The sequence below is a fragment of the Momordica charantia genome (genome assembly GCF_013281855.1).
Source record: "Momordica charantia cultivar OHB3-1 chromosome 3 unlocalized genomic scaffold, Mcharantia_2.0 BLBB01000003.1, whole genome shotgun sequence".
Taxonomy (NCBI): Eukaryota; Viridiplantae; Streptophyta; class Magnoliopsida; order Cucurbitales; family Cucurbitaceae; genus Momordica; species Momordica charantia.
The window spans coordinates 11681309-11702803 of NW_028275161.1; the positions used below are offsets into that span (position 1 = coordinate 11681309).

General features: G+C 34.5%; 2 protein-coding genes and 1 non-coding gene across 4 annotated transcripts; 1 reads left to right on the forward strand and 2 right to left on the reverse strand.

The window, feature by feature from the left end:
* Positions 1 to 5815: 5815 nt before the first annotated feature.
* LOC111023121 (THO complex subunit 4A) lies at positions 5816 to 9606 on the reverse strand. Of its 2 annotated transcripts, XR_015789870.1 has the most exons (7): positions 9363 to 9606; positions 9064 to 9210; positions 8361 to 8429; positions 8079 to 8266; positions 6923 to 7280; positions 6715 to 6840; positions 5816 to 6592 (listed from the first exon to the last, which is right to left on the reverse strand). XR_015789870.1 is itself a non-coding variant. In XM_088121955.1 (5 exons), exons 1-5 carry the CDS (start codon positions 9528 to 9530, stop codon positions 7118 to 7120), a joined length of 735 nt encoding a protein of 244 aa, XP_087978081.1. In that variant the 5' UTR covers positions 9531 to 9606; the 3' UTR covers positions 6879 to 7117. The 2 variants fall into 2 exon arrangements, 1 of the variants encoding a protein (XP_087978081.1); XM_088121955.1 differs by lacking the exons at positions 5816 to 6592; positions 6715 to 6840 and having other exon boundaries at positions 6879 to 7280.
* Positions 9607 to 9702: 96 nt separating this feature from the next.
* Positions 9703 to 9776, forward strand: TRNAV-AAC (transfer RNA valine (anticodon AAC)). Its single transcript has one exon. It is a non-coding gene; the product is annotated as a tRNA-Val (tRNA).
* Positions 9777 to 11714: 1938 nt separating this feature from the next.
* Positions 11715 to 13587, reverse strand: LOC111023124 (actin-depolymerizing factor 2). Its single transcript, XM_022300479.2, has 3 exons — positions 13424 to 13587; positions 12207 to 12472; positions 11715 to 12092 (listed from the first exon to the last, which is right to left on the reverse strand). The coding sequence occupies exons 1-3, from the start codon at positions 13424 to 13426 to the stop codon at positions 11942 to 11944; spliced, it is 420 nt and encodes a 139-aa protein (XP_022156171.1). The 5' UTR covers positions 13427 to 13587; the 3' UTR covers positions 11715 to 11941.
* Between the last annotated feature and the right edge of the window lie 7908 nt (positions 13588 to 21495).

Sequence of the window (21495 nt, forward strand, 5' to 3'; positions counted from 1 at the left end):
ACCGTTCACTTCTTAAAAACTGTTTTGAAAAGCAACAAGTCCCTGAGGATTCGACCTTGGATTACTTCCGAGTATTACTTGTGACCGTGTGCGCTTGCACGAGTCTCTAATCTTTTTAAAGGTAGAGAAAGTCCCAACAGTGGCAATCAGGATTCTTTGCCTATCTTGTTCTGTGAGCTGGTTGTGCCACCAACTTCTCAAATTTTCGGTGAAACCTGAGATTAGAACATGGGCAGTTGATAAGACAGTCTTTCTAGTGTTGTAGGCAGTAGCAGCTAGCAGCATTTTCTGAAAGGTGTTCATCATTTGGGCCTCGGAATACCCATCGATATTCCAGGTAACTATTGACATTCCATCGTAGGATCGCTGATCATGATGGAGGTCATCTCATCCTAGATCAGGAGGAGAGGGTTGAGGAAAATGATTCTTCATGTCAACCTATTGAGCAACAGGGAGAATTTTTTAAGATAAGGCTTAAGTGATTGTAGGTTTCTTGGCGATTACGTTGATTCCCTTTGTGACCTTTGCCTTCTTTGAAGAATCTCCTTTGTCGATGGACAAAGGAGATTCGTTTGTTGATCTGGAGTAAGAGATCGGACGGATCTTCTTTGAGAGTTCCAATCTTGAAACTGTTTGGTTGAAATATAGGTTGGTTGGGATTAGCCTATGGGATCCCCTGGTTCTTCAGGAAGTTAGGGAAAACCGAGTTCTCAATTCTTTCGACAGTTTTTTAAACTTCAAAAAGAACTTTGTTTGAGTAATTGAGTTGGTGTTAAATGTTTTTGATTTCTCGAACACCAACCTTCTGGACTTTGTTTTCGTCTATAGTCTTATAGGGGGAAGACACCATCTTATTGGCTGGTACGACTGGATGAGGAAAATGAGCTTCTTCCTCGAGAGAAAAGGTAGAAGCTATTTCTCTGCCTCTTGAAGTGGTCCAAACAGTAGCGTTTCTAATAACAACCACTTGTCCTTGGGCTTCGAGTGCTTTGACGAGAGCTTCGTTTCTAGCACGTTCCTTTTGCTTCATTTTTGAGATGAAGTCTCTTTGATAGAGAAAAGGTTTTCTTGTCTCTTTTGGTGCAGCAATCTACATGTCGATGTATTTGCTATACATATCTATATAACGTTTTTCATTGTCATCTTCTGAAATAACATTTATTTGATTGAAAGTAGGTTCAGTTCTCCTTTCCATATCGGACTGGCTCGGAGAGAGTGATTCTTCTTCATAATGAATGTTAGGGACTGGATGAGTGAAGTCCACTAACGCTCGCATTGATTCAGATCTTTTGAAAGATCCATTAAAGGAGTTAACTGTCCTGGTGTCAGAAGATGTGCTGGGGCAGCTACTCACGACTTCTCTAATCCTGTCATATCTAACCTCAGAATTAAATTGTATTTTGACATTTCCATCTGGAAATTCAGTGATTGATGCCTCTGTGCTGGTTCTTCTAGCAAGGGCAGTCATTCATTGTAATCTTCATATGGGATTTCGTGTGATTTCTTCCCATCGAAGTGTTCTTGGAATTGTTATTGAAGACTTTTCAACATTGACTTCCATCAGCATGGTGTGACCTTTTGGAGAAACGCCTAAAGCTTTTGGAGAAAGGTTTGTATGCATCAATTTGTAATAGATGCGATAAGATACGGCAAACGGAAGGGATCCGTCCTTCAATTCGAGGCCTTGAGAATGAACATCAAGACTTAGGACGTCCATGATGTTCTTATCTTGGAGAGAGACGGTGAGGCTTGGTCTGCAATTGAAGTAGACTGGGCTTTGCTTCAGGTTAGATTCGACAATCTCTAAAAGAGAGGGGGTAAATCTAAGATGCCTCTTATCTCTTAAGGCGAGATAAATTGGTACATCTAGCCCTTCTCTAAAGGGGAGTTTTAAGGCAACTTGTACGCATCCAATATGGAGGTATTTGAACTTGTTTTTGACTTTGAAGAGGGTCTCTTCAGGGAGAAGGGTGATTTCAGTGAATTCATCCTTCATTGCAACGTTCTCCTCGATGATGACAATGACATCTTGTTGGGAGAAGTTGAAGGTATTTATTTTGTATACTTGATTTGGATCTATCTTAAGGATAGACCAATTTTTTAGACGATTTTCAACCTTGGCTAGATGAGCTTCGGCTGAATTATGGTCGGCTAATGCTTTTGAAAGATCATCGTTAGATCTTTGATTGATTGAAGAAGTAGGAGAGGATGATGAAGATGTATCGATAATCTTCTGAGAATGGGAGAGAGATTTTAGAAAGAAGTTTAGAAATCATGAGAGAGAAGGAAGAATCTAGGAGTATTAGGAAGATATAACTATCGATCTAAAGTCTAGTCCTTTTCATATCTTAGGACAGATTATCTTTAATCATGAAGGTTAACCACTCCTTTATTATGATCTCAGAGAAAATAATATGCCTTCAATTATGAAAAAGACTTCGACCAAGAGAGAAACCAGAATGTGATTCTAACCAAGAGATAAATTAAGAATCACAAACAGAATAAGAAACTTAAGGAGATTTTAGATCTATCATCCTTTCCACCCCCAGATTCAGAGAAGAGATCACTCCATGAGAGAAGAGATAGAAAAGAGAAGAGGAGCGGTATCTTATTTGAAACAAAATGTGAAAACAGATGTCTCTATGAACTTAATATTCTACTGTTTTTTCTTTCTTTTCTCTTTATATGGTCCCTAATAAGTTTTAAAACATCTCGCAAATGTATTAAAGACAAGCAATAAATGAATTTTCTAAGAAGGAATAAGTGACATTTTTAAGTATTATAAATAATATAATATTTATAACATTAAAACATTATCGGCACCAAGAATCATTAAATGGGTGTGACTCCATTCTTTATAAATTTAATGAACATTGACGAGAAATTTGACGGAATTGTCAATCATGTGCTAATACAATCTAGGTTACAAGGCGTTGAAGGGATGGTGGTGGTTCAGTGTTACAAAACGTTGAAAGGAAGGTGGTGGTTCAGTGGAGTCTAGTTGTGGTTCCAGCAGAAGTTCTAAGAAAGTCCAACATGAGTGATGAGAATCGAGAGGAAATGGATTTGAGGGCTACAAGTGCGATACAAACAAGTTTGGCTAAGAATATTCTTGTGAATGTGCACGAAATTTCAACAACCAAAGAACTTTGGGAGAAGCTCGAAGTGTTGTATCAAGTAAAAGACATCTCAAATCGGTTGTACCTGAAGGAGCAATTTCACACACTGCGAATTGAGGAAGATATGAAAATTTTAGATCATATTAATATTCTCAATAACATCATCTTTGAGCTTAAGGCGATCAAAGTGAAAATAGATCGAGAAGAGAAGACACTCAGTCTCATCTTTTCACTTCCACCACATAAAACCAATTTTAATGTATGAGAATGATATTTTGAATTTTTTTCGAGGCTAATAGTAAACTATTGTCAGACGAGAGAGGGTTGAAGAGTGAAGGCGTACTTCACATGAAGATTCAATATTGGTAGCTAGCAATTGGAATAAGAAGAAAGACCTCGTGCAAAAGAAAGTTTGTTTGTTGGAGATGCAAATAGTAGATGAAGAAAGATTGTCCTAGTAGAATCCATTCGTCAAAGGACTTCATGTCTAATCTGGGTACATGAAAAAAGATTGTCCTAGTCCAAGGGCTCTAGGTTAGATGTTGATAGTGTTTCTCTTGTTAGAGGACATGATGATCTCTTCATTTGAAGAGAGACAGAATTCATAATCATGGTATGTTCACTTTACCATGATAGAGGATGTGATGTTAGTGGTTTCATAAATTTACACACAAACATTGACTTAGCGGTTATGCAGGATGTGTGTGGTGGAAGTTATATTGATGGCTGCTAAAGAAGTTCTAGGTGAACCAAAAAAAATAATATTAATAATAAATAAATAAATAAACTTGAAAGGCGAGTCAAGTAGGTGAAAGTTGCACCATAAGTTTTAGTAGAATTTGTCGACATGTGCGAGGAAGAAAAATCTTGAAATGCGACATTGCAAGTGGTCTATTTTGATGGTGGGGTAGGTTATAGTTCTTTGAACTAAGAATTATGATCGTCCGTGAAGACAATGAGTACAGTGGTAACAGTGAATTGTTAAATGTCTTGTCGATGTAGAATTTGTTGGGTTTTGACAAAATATTAAAATTGAAGTTTGTCACACATCGAAAAAATATGAGGGAGTGTGTTCCAACTACTATAAAATGAGCCTAAGGCCTTGGGTTTTACTCATTGCAATTGAAATATTTAAGTCTGATATATCAGCTCTAGTTAACTGAACGACATTTGCTTTGAAAAAGTGTTTTGTGTGATTGAAGTTGGAGAGAGAAATCTGTGTGATTCTGATAATTTTTCACATAATAGATTTTCTTTTGTGTGCCATTTTTTCTCTAGTTTGAGGGTTTTCACGTTGATTCGCGTTTTTTCTTTAGAATTATGAATTACTTTCTGCTTATTCCTACAATAAAAATAGATGAAATAAGGATGTGTTTTCTATCAAAATATCAAAAAAATGTAACATTGATTAACTTCTAAATAAATATATGGAAAAAATTACACAAAAAAATAAGACATTAAAACAAAAGGTTGTTACAATCACGAGGTTTCCAAGTTCATTATTCACCCCCTCCTCGATATGCAAGATGCAGAGACCACCCTAGACTATAAGATTGTAACAATGGTCCATATTTTTTTTTCTTAATTAGGATGTCAAGATTTGAAACCAAAATTTTGAAGGGTCAATATTGTAATTTTTACGGTAAAATACATTTTGATCCCTAGTTTGAGTTTGAGATTAAATTTCTATTTAATCCCTAAAATAAAAAAAAGCGACACTAAGTCAGAATCACTCTCAAAGTGTTTATGTGCAATATTGACAATTTAATGTATGACAAAATTTAATAATTTTTTATTATTTTTCTTTTCTGCCCTCTCAAAATCCACCATTAAACGCTAGCCCTCCATCTCCACGCACCAACACCGCAACCTCCGTTTCCTATATCACCCACCTCCAACTCCACCCAATCTTCGTCGGAAGGTTCAACTATTGCTACCGCGTCGGTTCTGGCATCATCTCACCCACTCCTCCAATAGCAGCTACTCGTCGAGGAAGCCAACAATCAAGATCAGAGACCCAACTATCACTTTTTTTATAATGGGAGACCCAATAAAAACTTAACCAGTTTGATTTTTAAATTTTACAGAGATAACAAAATTAGTTTAAGTTGTAACAATCTGAATTTCAATGACATTGACTTGCCATATGAATGAATGAAAAAAGAAAAAAAAAAAAAAGTAATACAAGACCCAACTATATAAAAATAAGTTTGAAGCATCAATCTCTAGTTAACTTTGAAGCATCTATCTCCAACGAGAAGATCATAAATTCAAATCTCTCCACCCCACATGGTGTACTAAAAAAACAAACTTTGAGACATTCTTCAGCATTACGACCCTCTAAGAGAGGTCACTCAAAACAGCATTAGAAACAAAACAAAATTTTGCATCATATTAAACATTTGCATTGATCACATTTATAAGTTCATCTTCATCAAATTGATAACTACAAAAAAGTAATGCAAGAATGCAACACATAACAATATTAAGAAATTGCTAGGATTGTAATTTACAGCTTTACAACCAACCACAACACTTAAATTCGAAAATTAATTACTATCAAAATGCCCAACTAATCAAAATATTAGTGAACTTTGAACACTTGTAGAACAAATACTAAAATCTCCTCTAAGAAACTCACTAGGCATGAATTATAAAAACCAGACTTAACAGCCACTAAAACAATCTGTAAGAGATACAAAAAGCACTTGTAAGCATTTCAAAAACTTTAATAGAATCCCTTCACAGCTGCAATTACCCAACTGCACCACCATCAATCGAATTCAAACTCAAAGCATGTTTTTGCTACTGTTATTTTCACCTTACTCTGCTTTCTGTCAAAATCTATTGCAAAAGGTTAGGGGTAAACATTTTTACCCCTATGTTTGACTTAGTGAATCAATTGCAGACAAGCTTTCAATTCATCAAATGTGAACAAACCAAATTTGAATCTCAGAAAACTTTAAACAGAAGTGAAAAGGGCCAATCATGTAAAAATATATATTAGATATCAGCATCCGACGACCAACTGCAACCGAATTTCTCCTCTTGGAGTCCAATGACAGTAGCATTTTTCCTCTAGTCTTTTGGCTTCCTTAAGATTTAGAAACTAAAATTAATATGGAGAACATAAAACAAATCCAAAATTATAGAACGCCAAAAATATTGAATGGTGTATGCCTTGCTTTCTCGTTTTTAATGCAACGGTATGGAGCGTTCTCAAACAAAATATGCAAAAACCAGGCTGCAGCCCTACAATGGTTATACTGCAACCACAGAAAAGTAAAAGCCATACACAATGCTGAAAGAAAGGTAAATTTCTAACTGCATGGCATTTCAAATCCTATGGTTCAGGGGACTCAAAATTCATTGCCAAGTCCTGAACACTTACTTGGTAATCATCTCCACACCCCTCCCTCCATGCCAATAAGTAGAAGATCTAACTCATTACTTTTAATTCATAAAACCAATCACTGCAAAGCAATAAGGTAGAAATTATGCAGAGTCAGAACCCAAAAAGTATCATATACAGAATACTTCATCAGAAACATTTATCATTCTAACAAGGAAAAATTACGATTTAGAAACTGTGTACCAGAAAAGTTTGGCCTCAGACACCAGGCGATGTGGTTGATTATGTTAGAATCAATACTTCCAAGTCATGCGCCAAATCCTTCCATGTGGACGAGGAGTGTGGACGACTTTCCCAGTTCCGGTTCAACTTTCATGGAAAATAAATAGGATTGGAGCAAATTAAAATAGACGACTAACAGGAGATTACATATTCAAGCATTAATAAACACCTCTTTATAGTCTACAGCAACAAACAACAATTCAAGCCCAAACTCCACATCATATGAAGGTCCCTTAACGGTTCTCTCAAGGTCACGGCTTCATGATATGACTCGCAAAATAGAAAAGGGTGTCCTTATCACATTTATCATCAAGCACTTAACGAGGGTAGGGATATCAGGCCCCAGAAAATGATCCCAAATGCATTAATTGATCTGCATTGCTTCTTCATGGTACTTCTCCAAATCAGCATCTAGATCTTCAGCCGATAACTTTTCACCACGACCTCTTCCACGTCCACGACCACCTCTCCCAGGACCACGACCTCGTCCACCTCCTCGGCTTCGGCCCACGCCCAGTGCACGTCCTCTGTTAAAACCAAATGAAAATTTATGAATATACATGTTGATCAAGAGAGGAAATAATAACAATCAAAATCAGATGAAAAGTTAAAAATGTGAGCATCAGCAATTAAAAGTAAATAAAATATAATTACCAGCTTCATACTTTAGCACCATCTAAAACACGGGAAGGATAGGGAGGGTAATCCATGAAATTGAAATCTACACTGCCTAGTGCACGCTTATGTACACATCACAATTACCATAACAGGAGGCATGCAGAAGTCATAGGGCACCAAGGGAAAGAAAGGCTTCAATGAAACATCACCCAATTAAAATACCTTCGCAATTCACAGAATGTTCACGAGGCAGGTTTCATGAACATCTTTCTTTTTGCAAATAATTCATAGTCATATGGAAAAGACTTAAATATCAAAACTTAAAGAGTGATATGATCAAAGCATAAGCCGGGTTAGCAATAAAGTAATTAATGTATAAAGTGATAGCCTAAGTTAAAAAGGGGAAAAAATTAGAAAAACACCCAACAATGATCTGCTAATCAAAACATACCCCAAGTCAAAGTGACATCTAAATATTAAAATGTCATCATAATCACACAAATAACCTTAAAAATTTTCCCTCTCCTATCATTTCATTTGTCTCATCCTCTTGTATGAGTTGAATGGAGTTCAAGAAGTTGAAGACTTGAGAACACCACATTTGACTTCAAACTTCACTCTTGAGAGAGAGAGAGAGAGAGGGCAAGACTGTAAACCCAAATCGAAAAAATTAGAAATAAGAACAAATAAATTGGCAAAATGTGTACCCTCTTGGAAATCCAGTTGAATTCCCAAAGCTGGCAATGGCATTTGAAGCAGCAGGTACAACAGGTGTCACGATGTTTGTTCCCACAATCTCCAACTTCATGGGTTTCCCATCTAGCTGAACATTGTTGTATCTCTTTATAGCAGCTATAGCATCTGATTGTTTCGAAAAAACTACTTCCGCTGTTCCCTAATAAGAATAAAAATTAAAACAGCGTCAACGTCAAGATATGATTAATAAATAAAAGAGCCCTTGTGTATGACAAATTTGAAACATTACATACCTTTGATCTCCCACTTTTATCATAATTAATAGAATACCGTTTCAGATCGCCAACTTCAGAAAACAGTTCCTGTATATATATTTATCTAAATCTTAGTCATACACACAAAAAGATGAAGCCCCAATTTAACATCAGAAGATCTGCATGTTGTTTAAGACTTAGAATTCAAAATACAGAGATAAGGCTAAAATGAGCAATATAAATAGTATAGAACCAAGTCATATGGAAAAAGAAACTTTGTTTTGGCTATGCTACAAGCAAAATATCCTTCCGGCACTAAGCTACAGATATCATAACTTCCCGTAGAAAGAAAAGAAAAAAAATTTTCATAAACCCAGAAAAAGATTCGGGCTGGATGCCAATATGCTACACCAAGACAGTCAGCATCTCTTTTTCCACTAATTAGAAAAGAAATGAAAGTTGTAAGATCTCTGTTTATAAACATTCATGTAAGCATTCAACCTCTTATATATTCTAATGAATTTGGAAGTTTCTTTTTCTCCTATTCCCCGGATTTAACTCATTGAGCTAATATAATCATTTCTATGATAAAGTATACTAAATTATCTTATGTCTACTAGCAGTGAACAAAAATTACAAGCAAACGCTGTAAAACAAAAATAAATCAGGTTTCAAAACAGTCAACCGCAACTCTCTCACGTTCCAAATCCCAAATCCAAAAAGTAAAATGAAATTGAAATACCTTGATATCCTCGTTGGAGACACCATAGTCCAAATTAGATACATAAAGCTTGGTCCCAGTTTGGATAGCAGAGGCCCGCGGTGGCTGCGAAGGATACGCCGCCCCATGATCTACAAACATGTGGTGTGACCAAGCCGCCTCGGGCGCCTAAACCCCCATGTTTTTCAAATCATTAAAAAAGAACCTAAACCTAAACCTAAACGAAGTCCTTTTGAAAAGAATGAGAAACTGGTAGTAGTAGTAGTAGTAGTAGAGGTAGAGCATCGGATGGTAAGATTCAGCAAAACCCAGATCTTCACCTTGGGAGTAGAATACGGCGCTGCTCTATTAAGACCACGGCTGCGGAATCGGCGAGAGGGGCCCGGTCCGGGAGCTCCGCCGCGACCCCTGAAGCTGGAGTTTCCGGATCCGGATTTCCTGTTGTTCTTGATGATGTCATCTAAGCTCATGTCAAGAGGCTCTGCCATTTTTGGGCGGAGGAGTCGTGGATCACACACAGAGAGAGAGAAGTCTAGGGTTTCGACGAAGGGACGTGAAACTGTGAGCAATGGGGAAGAAGAAGCCAACTTCCAAAATCGCAGATAAAATGCCGATTGTTTAAATACAAAATAAATAAATTGGTAATTAATTTATCAAATTGGTGTCGTGGTGTAGTTGGTTATCACGTCAGTCTAACACACTGAAGGTCTCCAGTTCAAATCTGGGCGACGCCATTTTTATTAAATGCCTTTCACAAAATTGTCTCGCCAGCAATTGTACTCATATTTCATAAAATAAGCTAAATATTATGTTTTATTTTTGTAATTTTTTTTTGAGGAATTAATATTTTTGTAAATTAATACTAAATTGGTGGTAATTTAGACTAGACTAGATATATTATTAAATTTTGCCTTTTTTTTTCTTTTTGGTAATTTCAAATAGGCTACATCAAAATTTAAAAAAAAAAATGCTAAACTTTGTCACTTGTTTAAAAAGTACCCATATCCTTTCACGAGTTTAAATACTACCATTGGCTTTTTCATAAACGTTTCAAAAACATTGTTTGAGCAAACAATCATTAATACTTTGAACGGCAAGTTTACCTGGGAGTATCTATAACGACATGACAATTAACGTCCTAATTTTGTCCTAAAAGTCTACTTCCTTCCTTGTCAACTTCATTGTCTACCCAATTTGTATCTAACATCCTTTTTAAAAACGATAGCTTCTTCGACATTTACTATATTTTCAGATTCAATCCAATCAAGTTTTCAGGTTCATTGTTACGTCATTCTAATTATAAGATTATGGACCTACATATTATAAGATTCATGGATACAAAACTAATTAACTTAATTAATTTTCATTTATTAATCCAATGTTAATCCAATTTATTAATCCAATGTTAATCCACTGTAAATTCAGTGGTGCACTCTTATGCACTAAAAAATGAGTTATGTTCATAGATATAATCACTATTTGCTCGGAATGACAGTTGCGTCAAAAGTTTGAGTTTTACCTCCGTAATTACATATTATATCCTAAATACTACTAATTCTCTAATGAATAATCTGTTTATGATTCAACAAAAAAATTAAGTCCTTCTCAAACGAGTGAAATGGTGAATTTATCTTGTAAAATTATGTTTTCAGCTCTCTATTTGGTCAGTCCCAAAATTTATTGAATCAATTACACAAGTCATTATCATCCATATAAATCAAATGGCATGCAAGAATTTATAAACTACTCAAGATTAAGATCAGGTCGTATATGATTTGTGAAAGGAGATAAATATTTCATTGTTCAGTCTTATACAAACTAATTGTATATAATATTTTCACTCACATGCCTCCACTTGAACAATCTAAGATCATAACATTTATAACTTTATATAATATTTTCACTCACATGTCTCCACTTGAACAATCTAAGATCATAACATTTGAACAATCTAAGATCATAACATTTATAACTTTATATAATATTTTCACTCATATACCTCCACTTGAACAATCTAAGATCATAACATTTATAACTTTTACAAACTAGAACAATCTAAGATCATAACATTTATAACTTTTACAAACTAGATCGTATCATTAGCCTTACTAGGATAAGGCACTAGACTTTATCCATATATATAGACTCAACTTTAATGCATGAACATATATGAACGAGTTTAATTGAAAATTACAAGTGTGATTATGGTTTAAGATTAGCTTTTGCAATTTTTTCATCAAATAATTGAGTTACATGGTGTATTATCTCAAAAAAAAAATGATTGTTAGAATAAAGTTAGGTTATAATACTATTTATTAGTCAAACAACCCTATCGACCAAAAACTAAAAACAGTTATCAAACAATCCTATGGACATTCATTTGAAGATCATGAGAACCCTGTACTTGGCCACTCAACAGATTAGCGGATGAACAATCCTGGATTCTTCTAGTTTAATAATGCAAGATCTCATTGAGATCTAAATTCTGCAAGTAATTGATAAAAACGGATGATCAATGAAGAGACAAGCTACCAAATGAAAACTGAATCAATCTGGTTTGAAAGCCCAAGCTCTGCTACAAAAATTCAACTCATTTGAATCCTTGGATCTTAAAAAAAAGGGTCAAACATCATCTCAAAAGTGCTGAAAGATGTATAAGCTGACCAAAATCATGAAGCATTACATAGGGAGACATTGCATTAATTCCACGCCATAAATCATACAATATAAGGAGGGGGGAAAAATGACAGAAGCTTGTTCCAGATGGACATAATTCTATAAGACAAAACTTAAAACAACCCAATATGTAATCAAAGCACCATTCATAAACCCAGCAATTAATAACACCATTTCACAATGAAAAACAGACACCACAAGAAGTTCATAACTGGGAGGCTTTTTATTTAGCACGGCTGTTAAAAACATCAAGACCCATTTCAGTTGGATCAGTAGCTTGGAGCTCAATTTGAATGCCATCCAATTCTCTCCTAAACTTGTCCTTTGAGCTTGCATAGATCATCTTGCTTCTTACCTTTGAAATGTCGGGAGACCTTTGCAACAAGAAAGTTGAGTAATGATAATTAGAGATACAAGCTAAAACAGGTGGTCGGTGAGCATGGCATGTGTATGTATATATACATATAACTATTTTAGCATAACATTACCAGGCGATGAAGAAAATTCTGCTCTTCTGGACATTCTCTTTAGTCAGAAAGTCAAAATCATAAACTGCATATCGGCATTCATCTGCAGGAAGACAGGCTGTGAAATCTTCATAGCTTTGACCAGGCTCGCCAAGTTTCTCCACAATGACCTGCTTTTGCTTCTCTTCAATCTTATATACTATGTATCTGTAAGTTCTCTTAGTCTTCAGCTCCAAGAACTTAAGCTTACAGTCATCATGTACAGCCATACCCGATGCCGCGTTAGCCTGAAAATATTTGTAAGAACACAAGGGGAATGAAGTCAAAGCTGTGACAAGTATGCTAAATCAAATGCCTAAAATAGGTAACACTGCCCTTTATCATTTTTAGTAAAATGATCCTTTGAGTTAGATATTTATAGAAATGCTTGGTTATCAGTATGGTCTCCACATGGTTTCTTAGAGTCTATTCTTATTCTTTATGAATCTCCCAATCATTGAGATAAGTTCATTTACTGACTTTTGGATTCGTTGGCATAGATCAGTTGCCTAACGCATTACATTTTTCTTCTAAAGAGTAAAGTTATAACTTCCCAAAATTGATGAAATATTGAAAATTAAAAGTGGGCATCATGATAAAATATCAAAAATCAATTTCATTCCCGATTCTTCTCTCAATTTCTCCGCGGCAGTTGGGGGATTATTTGATCCAGCCGCCGCCAAACAATGTTCCTTCACCTGATCATATTCAACAATCATACATGCACTAAATCTACTTCACAATAGCAATACCACCATCTCATCTCAATCACCAAGAACCTCAAATCCGCAGGGCCAACAACAATAAAACAAACTTCCAACAAAACCAGAATACAAAAAGCCAGCTGCCAGCCGTAGTAAAATAGTTACAATCAACTTAAATAACTAATAAACAACGGTAATTAGTCACGATCATATCTCCAAGCAAAGTAATTATTCTCTAAATGAAAATTAAACCGATCAAATCTGATCCAGAACAAATCGGACAAAGAGTAGACAGAAGCACAAAAAAAATCAAACGATCTAGATCAAAACAAGGACCTAATTCAGATCCACACAACGCAGGTTCGGAAAATCACATATACAAGGCATCGCAGATCAACATCCAGCAAAAAGAAGAAACAGATTACAAAATCAAGAAAACGAAAACAGAAGAACTACAAAAAAGAAATAGAAAATCAGAAGAAGAAATCGACTCACCATGGCTAGAGCTTGAGTAGGGAAACCGAATCAGAAGATCTAGGGAGGGAGGAACGGAGGATGAGGATGAAGAATCTGAGCCGCGTAGGAGAGAAATTCGCGAAATGTTTGAGATATTCTCTCTCTCTCTCTCTCCTCTTTTGCTCGCTCTTGGTAAACGGTGGGCTTTACTTTTTCCATAATATCATGATGCGCGACAGCGGAGTTGGAGCAGGTGCGTCCAATGAGATATCAACACGTGTCTTAGTGCATAATGACCATTATACCCCAAAGTGACGTTGCTTTCGTGTGGGGTTTGGTTGCGAACGGTGTAAAAGGCGTTTCATATCATAACCGTAGGTCCGTAATTGAAATGTTGGATGAAAAAATAATCATAAGAATTACGAGATTATCATTGGAGTTTAATTACGTTATATTCATATTTCATATCTATAATCTGTAATCATAGATGTTTTAAGATACTTATTTCGGATCAAAAGGTCTTAAGTTCAAATTAAGGTCGTAAGTTCGAATTTCTACTCTTATATGTTGAATTCAAGAAAAAAAATTACATAATTATAAAATTAAAATACGTTGAAGAAGAAAAAAGAAGAGTGAATTCGCCGACATTGATTTTTTTCATGCCAAAAAGGTGAGAAACTCATCCTTGTCTTCGACTCTTCGCTCCACATGGGAGGGATGTGGTGATTTGAAAAGGATATCCTATCAAATCTTATAATTACGATATTAAAGGTACAATGCTGAAGAATCAATTTTTTTTTTCTTTTTTTACCGTTTTAACCTAATCTTCAATTAATAATTTCAATTCTTAAAAAAAACTGATAATTTCAATAATCCAATCAACCTAATTTTTAAGATTTGATTAGTCATTAGTTATCTATGATTAATAATCTATAATCAATAAATTATAAACTATAATTTATAATTATAATTATATAATCTATGTCGATTTGAACTTAACTCAACTGGTTAAAATATTTAATTAAGAAGTTGTGAGTTCGCACCTGCATATAGGTTTGATTATATTCATGTTAAAATCACATCCATGTTTAAGACACTCTATATTATGCGATTGGAGGTTTATTGTATTAATTGTCATATACCTACTCACTTACAGATTTGTAATCGGTCATAAGGACTTGGACATACTATCGTATTTGAATGCTTAAGTATATGATTCAAATCACATTTGTCTACATTATAAAATCTCGTTACTTTCATATCCAAAATTCATGAAGTAAATTTTTTACATCTTTGATCTTTTCCTTTATTCAAAAGGGTTGAACCAAAACGAACAAAAATACAAGAATCCATCTTCCCCAACAAAAATCAACAAGGTAAGTCATCAATAAAAACAAAAAATCAACAAAAACAAAAAATTCCTACGAATTTCATGAAGAAAAATCAACAAAAACTCGAGATGATATGAAAAGGTAAGTCATCAATATTTAAATACTTTAATCTATTTTCCAAAATTTGACTATTTATCTTTTTCATTTATTTTTCCTTCAATTTCATATAAAATATTATTAATAATTTTGAAGTATAATAAAAAATAATGTTATGAAAATAAAAAACAGACTCATAAACAAAAACATTTTAAAAGATAAGAGACAATATTTTTCAAAAACTAAAAAATCGATAGAACTTTAAAATTAAGGATTTCAAAAGACCAAATAAAAATTTATTTGATGTCTTGCTTTGTTGACTGAAAATATTATATGTGAAATATATTTTATAAATTTAAAATATAACAGAATACTTTTTTATGAAAATAAGAAAAAAATTGTAAAAAAGAATAATAAAAAACAATTACCCGATTTTAAAATAAAAAACTAAAAATTTCACATCATTTTAAATGGATATTACGGAAAAAATCTAGGAAAAAAAACAAAATTATCTAATACAATTATTCTTACCTTTAATAATTACTCAATGATTCACTTATGGTAAAAAACTTGAGAAATGTACATTTTTTTGTGGATGAAGAAAATATTTTATTGTATAATATAATATCCACATCATTAGTTGTCCATGAATGTTCACCATTAATTCCATACAAAATTTGACCTATATACATTTTTCGGTTAGAATGAAATGATGCATCCACTCTCTATAGAAAAATAATTATAATATTACATAGTTACTTAATCTATAATATTGAATTTAAAATAATTCATGTGTCAAAAAAATAATTCCCTAACTTTTATTCATGTCAACTTATTATGCATTACTTTTTTCTCAATCTTTTTCTTTTGTTACAAATTCTTTATGTCGGGGCAGAAAAATAGCCTTACATGTGGAGAACGGAGGAGGAAAATCGGAAGACCAAACCTAACTTGAAGATGTCCTAAGGCGGGGTCAACCTTTGTACTTAGCTGCAGACGTCATGGGAATATCATCCTGCGGCGATGGGCAGACCAAGCTCTAACCTTAGGAGCCTAACAACCTAACCTTTGAGGTGACATTAATAACTTGCCAGATAGTTTGTCAGATCCCCGGCCTATAAATTGAGGGTATCACTTTCACATCAAGTATCACATTCTAGATGTAACGAAAACCGAAGATGAACAATAGAAAGAAAGCAAGATAAATGTTTACGAAGAAAGGATTTGATTCATAAAATGAAAATTAGTTACACGTATTTATAGTGAGCTAATAAAACGGACCACTAAGCCACTACCCTTGAATTTCTCTCCAATCAATACCATCATACAACTAAACCATTATTCCCAAACTTTCTCCTCAATTTTACAACCACTCACCACTACTTCTAATAAGTATGTAAGTAACTACCCAATACTCACTAACTCCTAAAATCTATCAAGAACTAACATGATAATTAAATAAATTTGTACTAATTTTTAACACTTCCCCTTAGTGCAAATGTACGGTCAACAACACCAAGTGAACTTCTGAGTTCTTCGAACTTGGGTTTGCCAAGTACCTTAGTAAATATGTCTGCAACTTGCTCCTTCGAATGTATCTTCTGTAGTTGAATATCTTGTGTTAGAACTTTCTCTTGAACAAAGTGAAAATGTGTTTCAATACGCTTTGTACGAGCATGAAACACTGGATTCCCTGCAAGCTTGATTGCACTTTTGTTGTAGCAAAAAATAGACACTGGATAGTCCACAATAGAGAATATTTCTCTCATAAGTGTTTTCAGCCAAATGCACTCTTGAGTAGCCATAATAGCAGCTACATATTCTGCTTCACAGCTTGAAAGAGCAACAAATGTTTGTTTTTTACTGGACCATTATATAGCCCCTGAACCTGTATTAAACTTGGAACCTATGTCATTAACATCACCGACCCAATCTACATCAACAAAAACCACTCAACAGAAATGGTGTAGCTTGTTTATATAACAAGCCAAAACTCAAAGTGCTATTCACATATCGAAGAATCCTCTTTGCTGCAATTAAATGAGCTTCACATGGTTTCTCCACAAACTGAGCAACGACATCTACAGAGTAAGAGATGTCAGGCCTTGTGATAATCAAATAAATTAAACTACCAACAAGTCGTCGAAAAGTTGTTGCATCTGTCAATAGTTTTCCTCCTTCCTTAATCAACTTCAAGGATGGCTCCATAGGAGTAGTCATTGACTTTGACTCTTTCATACCAAAACGATTCAATAAACTTGTTGCATATCTTTTCTGTGAGACGAAATATCCACCTGGCCTTTCAACCTCCAAACCAAGAAAACACCTAGCTTCGCCCAAACTCTTCATTTCAAAACGAATAGATAAAGCATCTCGAAGACTGTTAATTTCAACATCATCATCACCAGTTATGATCATATCATCAACATAGAGTAGAAGCATTGTACATACCGAGGTTATCTTCTTAACAAACAGACTTGAATCTGCATTTGAAGACCTGAACCCACAAAACTCAAGATATTGAGCAATCTTGTCATACCAAGCACGCGAAGCTTGCTTAAGGCAATAGAAAGCCTTCCTGAGCCGACACATATAAACGTGAACATAACAAATTGACCCAAAAACTCGAAGATAACTCACATTGGGTTTGCAATGATATAATACCTCAAATAGAGATTGATCCGACCTTGACCATGGATGTAGACGATTTATGACATGACAAGCTGTCTGAATAGCTGCTACCTAAAGCTCTCTTGGAAGGTTCTTTGCATGCAGCCAAGATAAGCACATAGATGTGAGATGTGTCAATTTATGTTCAGCAACTCCATTCTACTGTGGAGTGTCAGGACACGTCATTTGGCGTTGAATGCCATGCTCCTTGTAATACTTTTGAAATTCATCGAACATATATTCTCCCCCATTATCAGTGCGAAAACACTTTATTGGCAGCATAAATTCCTTCTCCATCTGCTCCTCCTTTAACTGAATAAATTTGGAGAAAGTCTCAATTTTAGCCTCCAAGAAATACACTCAAGTGAACCGAGAAAAATCGTCCACGATAACCACTTCATAACAACAACCAGAATAACTTTGTGTTCTAGTTGGCCCCATCAAGTCTGAAGAACTAACTGCAATGCAACAGTAGCTGTATTGTCTGAATTTGGGAAAGGGAGCGATGTGATTTTCCAAATTGACAACCATGACAAAACACATCAAGGTGAATTTCTTTAAGTAAAGGAATACCGCCCAAAAGCTTCTTTATCAAAATTCGCTGTAACTGGTGATAACCAACATGATCCAACCGAGCATGCCAAAGCGCTGCACTATCATTCTGACCTGTCTTTTCAATATATGCATCACTTGCAGATAAAACATAGAGGGAATCTTTCCTCTTTTCAGTTAACAAAATATCAACTAAAAATTACTTAATATCATAAACAATTTTCACATTATCTGGACCAAAAAGAAAATACCTCCCACAGTCGGTAATCTGAGAGACTGAAACCAATTCTTCTTCAAGTCTGGAACACGATAAACATCTTCAAGAGAAACACCACCAACATTTGGAGCACCATTATCAACATTAACATGCCCTTCTTCAACAACAGGATGTAAGAAATTATCGGCCGTCGCAATGACTCTTCTTCCATGATGTGTACATACCTCAGAGAGAAGAGAAACATTTCCAGTAGCATGATGAGAACAAACAGAGTCAATAATCCAATCCTCATTATAATCTATAGAAGCATTGGCATGCATATTAATAGGTTGGTCGACAACTTCAGTCGACAACTTCAATCGACAAACATTAATCCCAAGTAGGTTGTTTAGGTTTGTTACTCTCCCGTACAACATTTGCTTCTGCTTCTTTGAGATTCACCCGACAATTTGGTCTAATATGACTTGGCCTCCCACAACAATGACACACCACCTTCGCCCGACAATCACGTTTGATGTGTCCCGACTTGCCGCACCTAAAACATCTTTTTATATTACCTTTGGATTGCCCTTCAGTCTTGGAATGCTTGCTATTATCTGAAGAACGCCTGGAATAAGAATTGCCTTTTCCTTTGTCTTTTGCATAAAGAACATCTTCCACCTGTACAGTTTGCTTATTGTTGCCAAGCATTTACTTCACCACGGCTTCTTGATTTGAAAGCAAGTTTCCAACTCAATGATAGGTTGATTTACCCAACCTTGTATCGAATAACCAAATGGCATAAATTTCTTTCGCAGTCGACAGATGAGATAACAACGCAAACGCGCATCACTAATGGGCTCCTCCTCATCTAGTTCTGAAATTTCAGAACACAAAGATTTAATTTTCAGAAAGTACTCTGAAATCGACAAATTACCTTGAGTTGTTCCAGCAAGTTCGTTCTCCAAATACTGCAACCTCATCGTATTCTTTTGAGTGAAAAACCTTTCAAGTTTATCCCACACTTGTTTTGGAGACTTCTCATCACGGACATGCTCGATATGCTTCTTACTAATAGAAGTTCACAAAGCAAATAACGCTTTGCCACACTTGATCTTCCACTTCCCTCGCGCCTCAGCATTCTCCTGAGTATCTTCTGGAAATTCCGCATCATCATCAGAAACAAGATCCCACAGATCTTGACCCTATAGAAAAGCTTCCATACATAGCCCCTAATAGCTATAGTTGTCACTGGTAAGCTTGTCTACACAAATATTGCTTCCACCGTTCAACTTCACCGAGTACTAAACTCAAACATCGAGCACCAAACTCAAACAACAAGCACTAACTCAAGCACAAGAAAAAGAACCTGCTCTAATACCATGTAACAAAAATGCAGATGAAGAATAGAAAGGAAGCAAGATAAATGTTTATGAAGGAAAGATTTGATTCATAAAATGAGAACTAGTTACACGTATTTATAGTGAACTAATAAAACCGACCACTAAGCCACTACCCTTGAATTTCTCTCCAATCAACACCATCATGCCACTAAACCATTATGCTCAAACTTTCTCCTCAAGTTTACACTAGATCGGTCCCATATCTAAGTTGAACTTAAACTACTTGAGCGCAGAAGTGTTTGCCTCTCTTGTGCAGGCCGTTCTTAGCTAGCCAGGACACTTAAGCACTTCCCAGTCAACCTTGTTTCACTATGTTTGACCATGATCGATTGTGTTGCACAGACACGGTTGGTTTTCTACATTTTTCTTTCCTTAAATTTCTAACTTTTCTTCTTGCAAACTTGTAGTATACTAGTGAGTAACACGTACAATGCAAGTGAAATTTATCATTTTTTTCACTAAATAAAAAATGCATTCACATAAAAAGCATAAAACGAATATGTATTTTCAAAGTAGTAGAAAGTTTGAAATTTTACAAAAATAATATAATTCAAATACAAATATAATATAAAGCACCATAAATTTATAATTTATATTATATTTTAATTTTTTTAATTTTTTTAAAAGTTTGATATGTAATTATTTGATTCAGACAATAACAATTAATTAAAAAAAAAAAACTACAGAGAAAGTGAGTTAACAAAGAAAGGGGCATAACCTATATATAAATTTTCTACCTTGATATGATCCTTCTTTATATTATATTGTTGAACATGTTGGTTCAAAATTAAAAACAATCAATTACCAACGTAATTGAACAATCATTCAAGTGAATATACTAATAATAAGAATAAACATGGTTCAAAAGTTGAACTAACAATTAATTTTTAAAATAAAATTTATTATTTTTGTTAAAAGTTTATATTTTAATAAAATAAATAAAATTACAATATCTCTACTGTATATAAAACGGCAATACGGCAATAGGGAGAAGCTTTATCTCCCTATTTTGCCCTTTCATTTTAAACATTGTCTTTATTATCTTGATGACAATTTTATAATTTAACATTCATTTTTTATAATTTATATAGAAAGAAAAATAAAAGCTGTAAAATGCAAGGTGCATTTCATCGATTTTTTTTATTATTTATTATTTTTGCTTTTTGATTAACTGCACTCACCGTAAACCATTTACATTTTAAATCTAATAATCTTCATCCAATATATTTCATTTTAAGAAAGTTTCGTTTCAAAAGAAGGAATTAAAACCAACAAAATTAAAGAGGAAGTGGAAGAGAAAGAAGACCCAAAGGAAAATCCACAAAAAGCGTTGCCATCAGGTGCGGTCCTTTGAGCTTACTTGAATCAATCTCTTCTCTCTCTATTTTTTTTCCTTCTCGAAAAGATTTCAATTCCCAAACATACTGTACCGACCATGACTTTCTACTAGAATTTATAGTAGTTACCATGGACGCAGTCAACATTCTTACTATAAATTCATCCTATGCATTCAACAATCACAAAATCCTCGATTTGCCTTTCATCGCTATAGAGGCGTCAATTACGTACTTAGCTCAAGAGTAAAATTTTTAAGTGATTTTTAAAGTTTGATTTGATTTTTATTGAAGTTTTGAAGATGCAAGTGGGAAGTGAGTGATTCTGAATTAATGAAACCTACTCCATCAAAACTACTAGTTTTAGCATCATTTTTTTTTGTCCTTTTAAGATTACAAGATTTTTTTATTAAGGTTTAGATATCGATTCTTCAGCACTCATCTTTAATTTTTATATATATATAAAATACACATAATGACAGTTGGGCCCAGCCCTTAGAAAATGGTTATGTTCGAAATTTTTTTGATC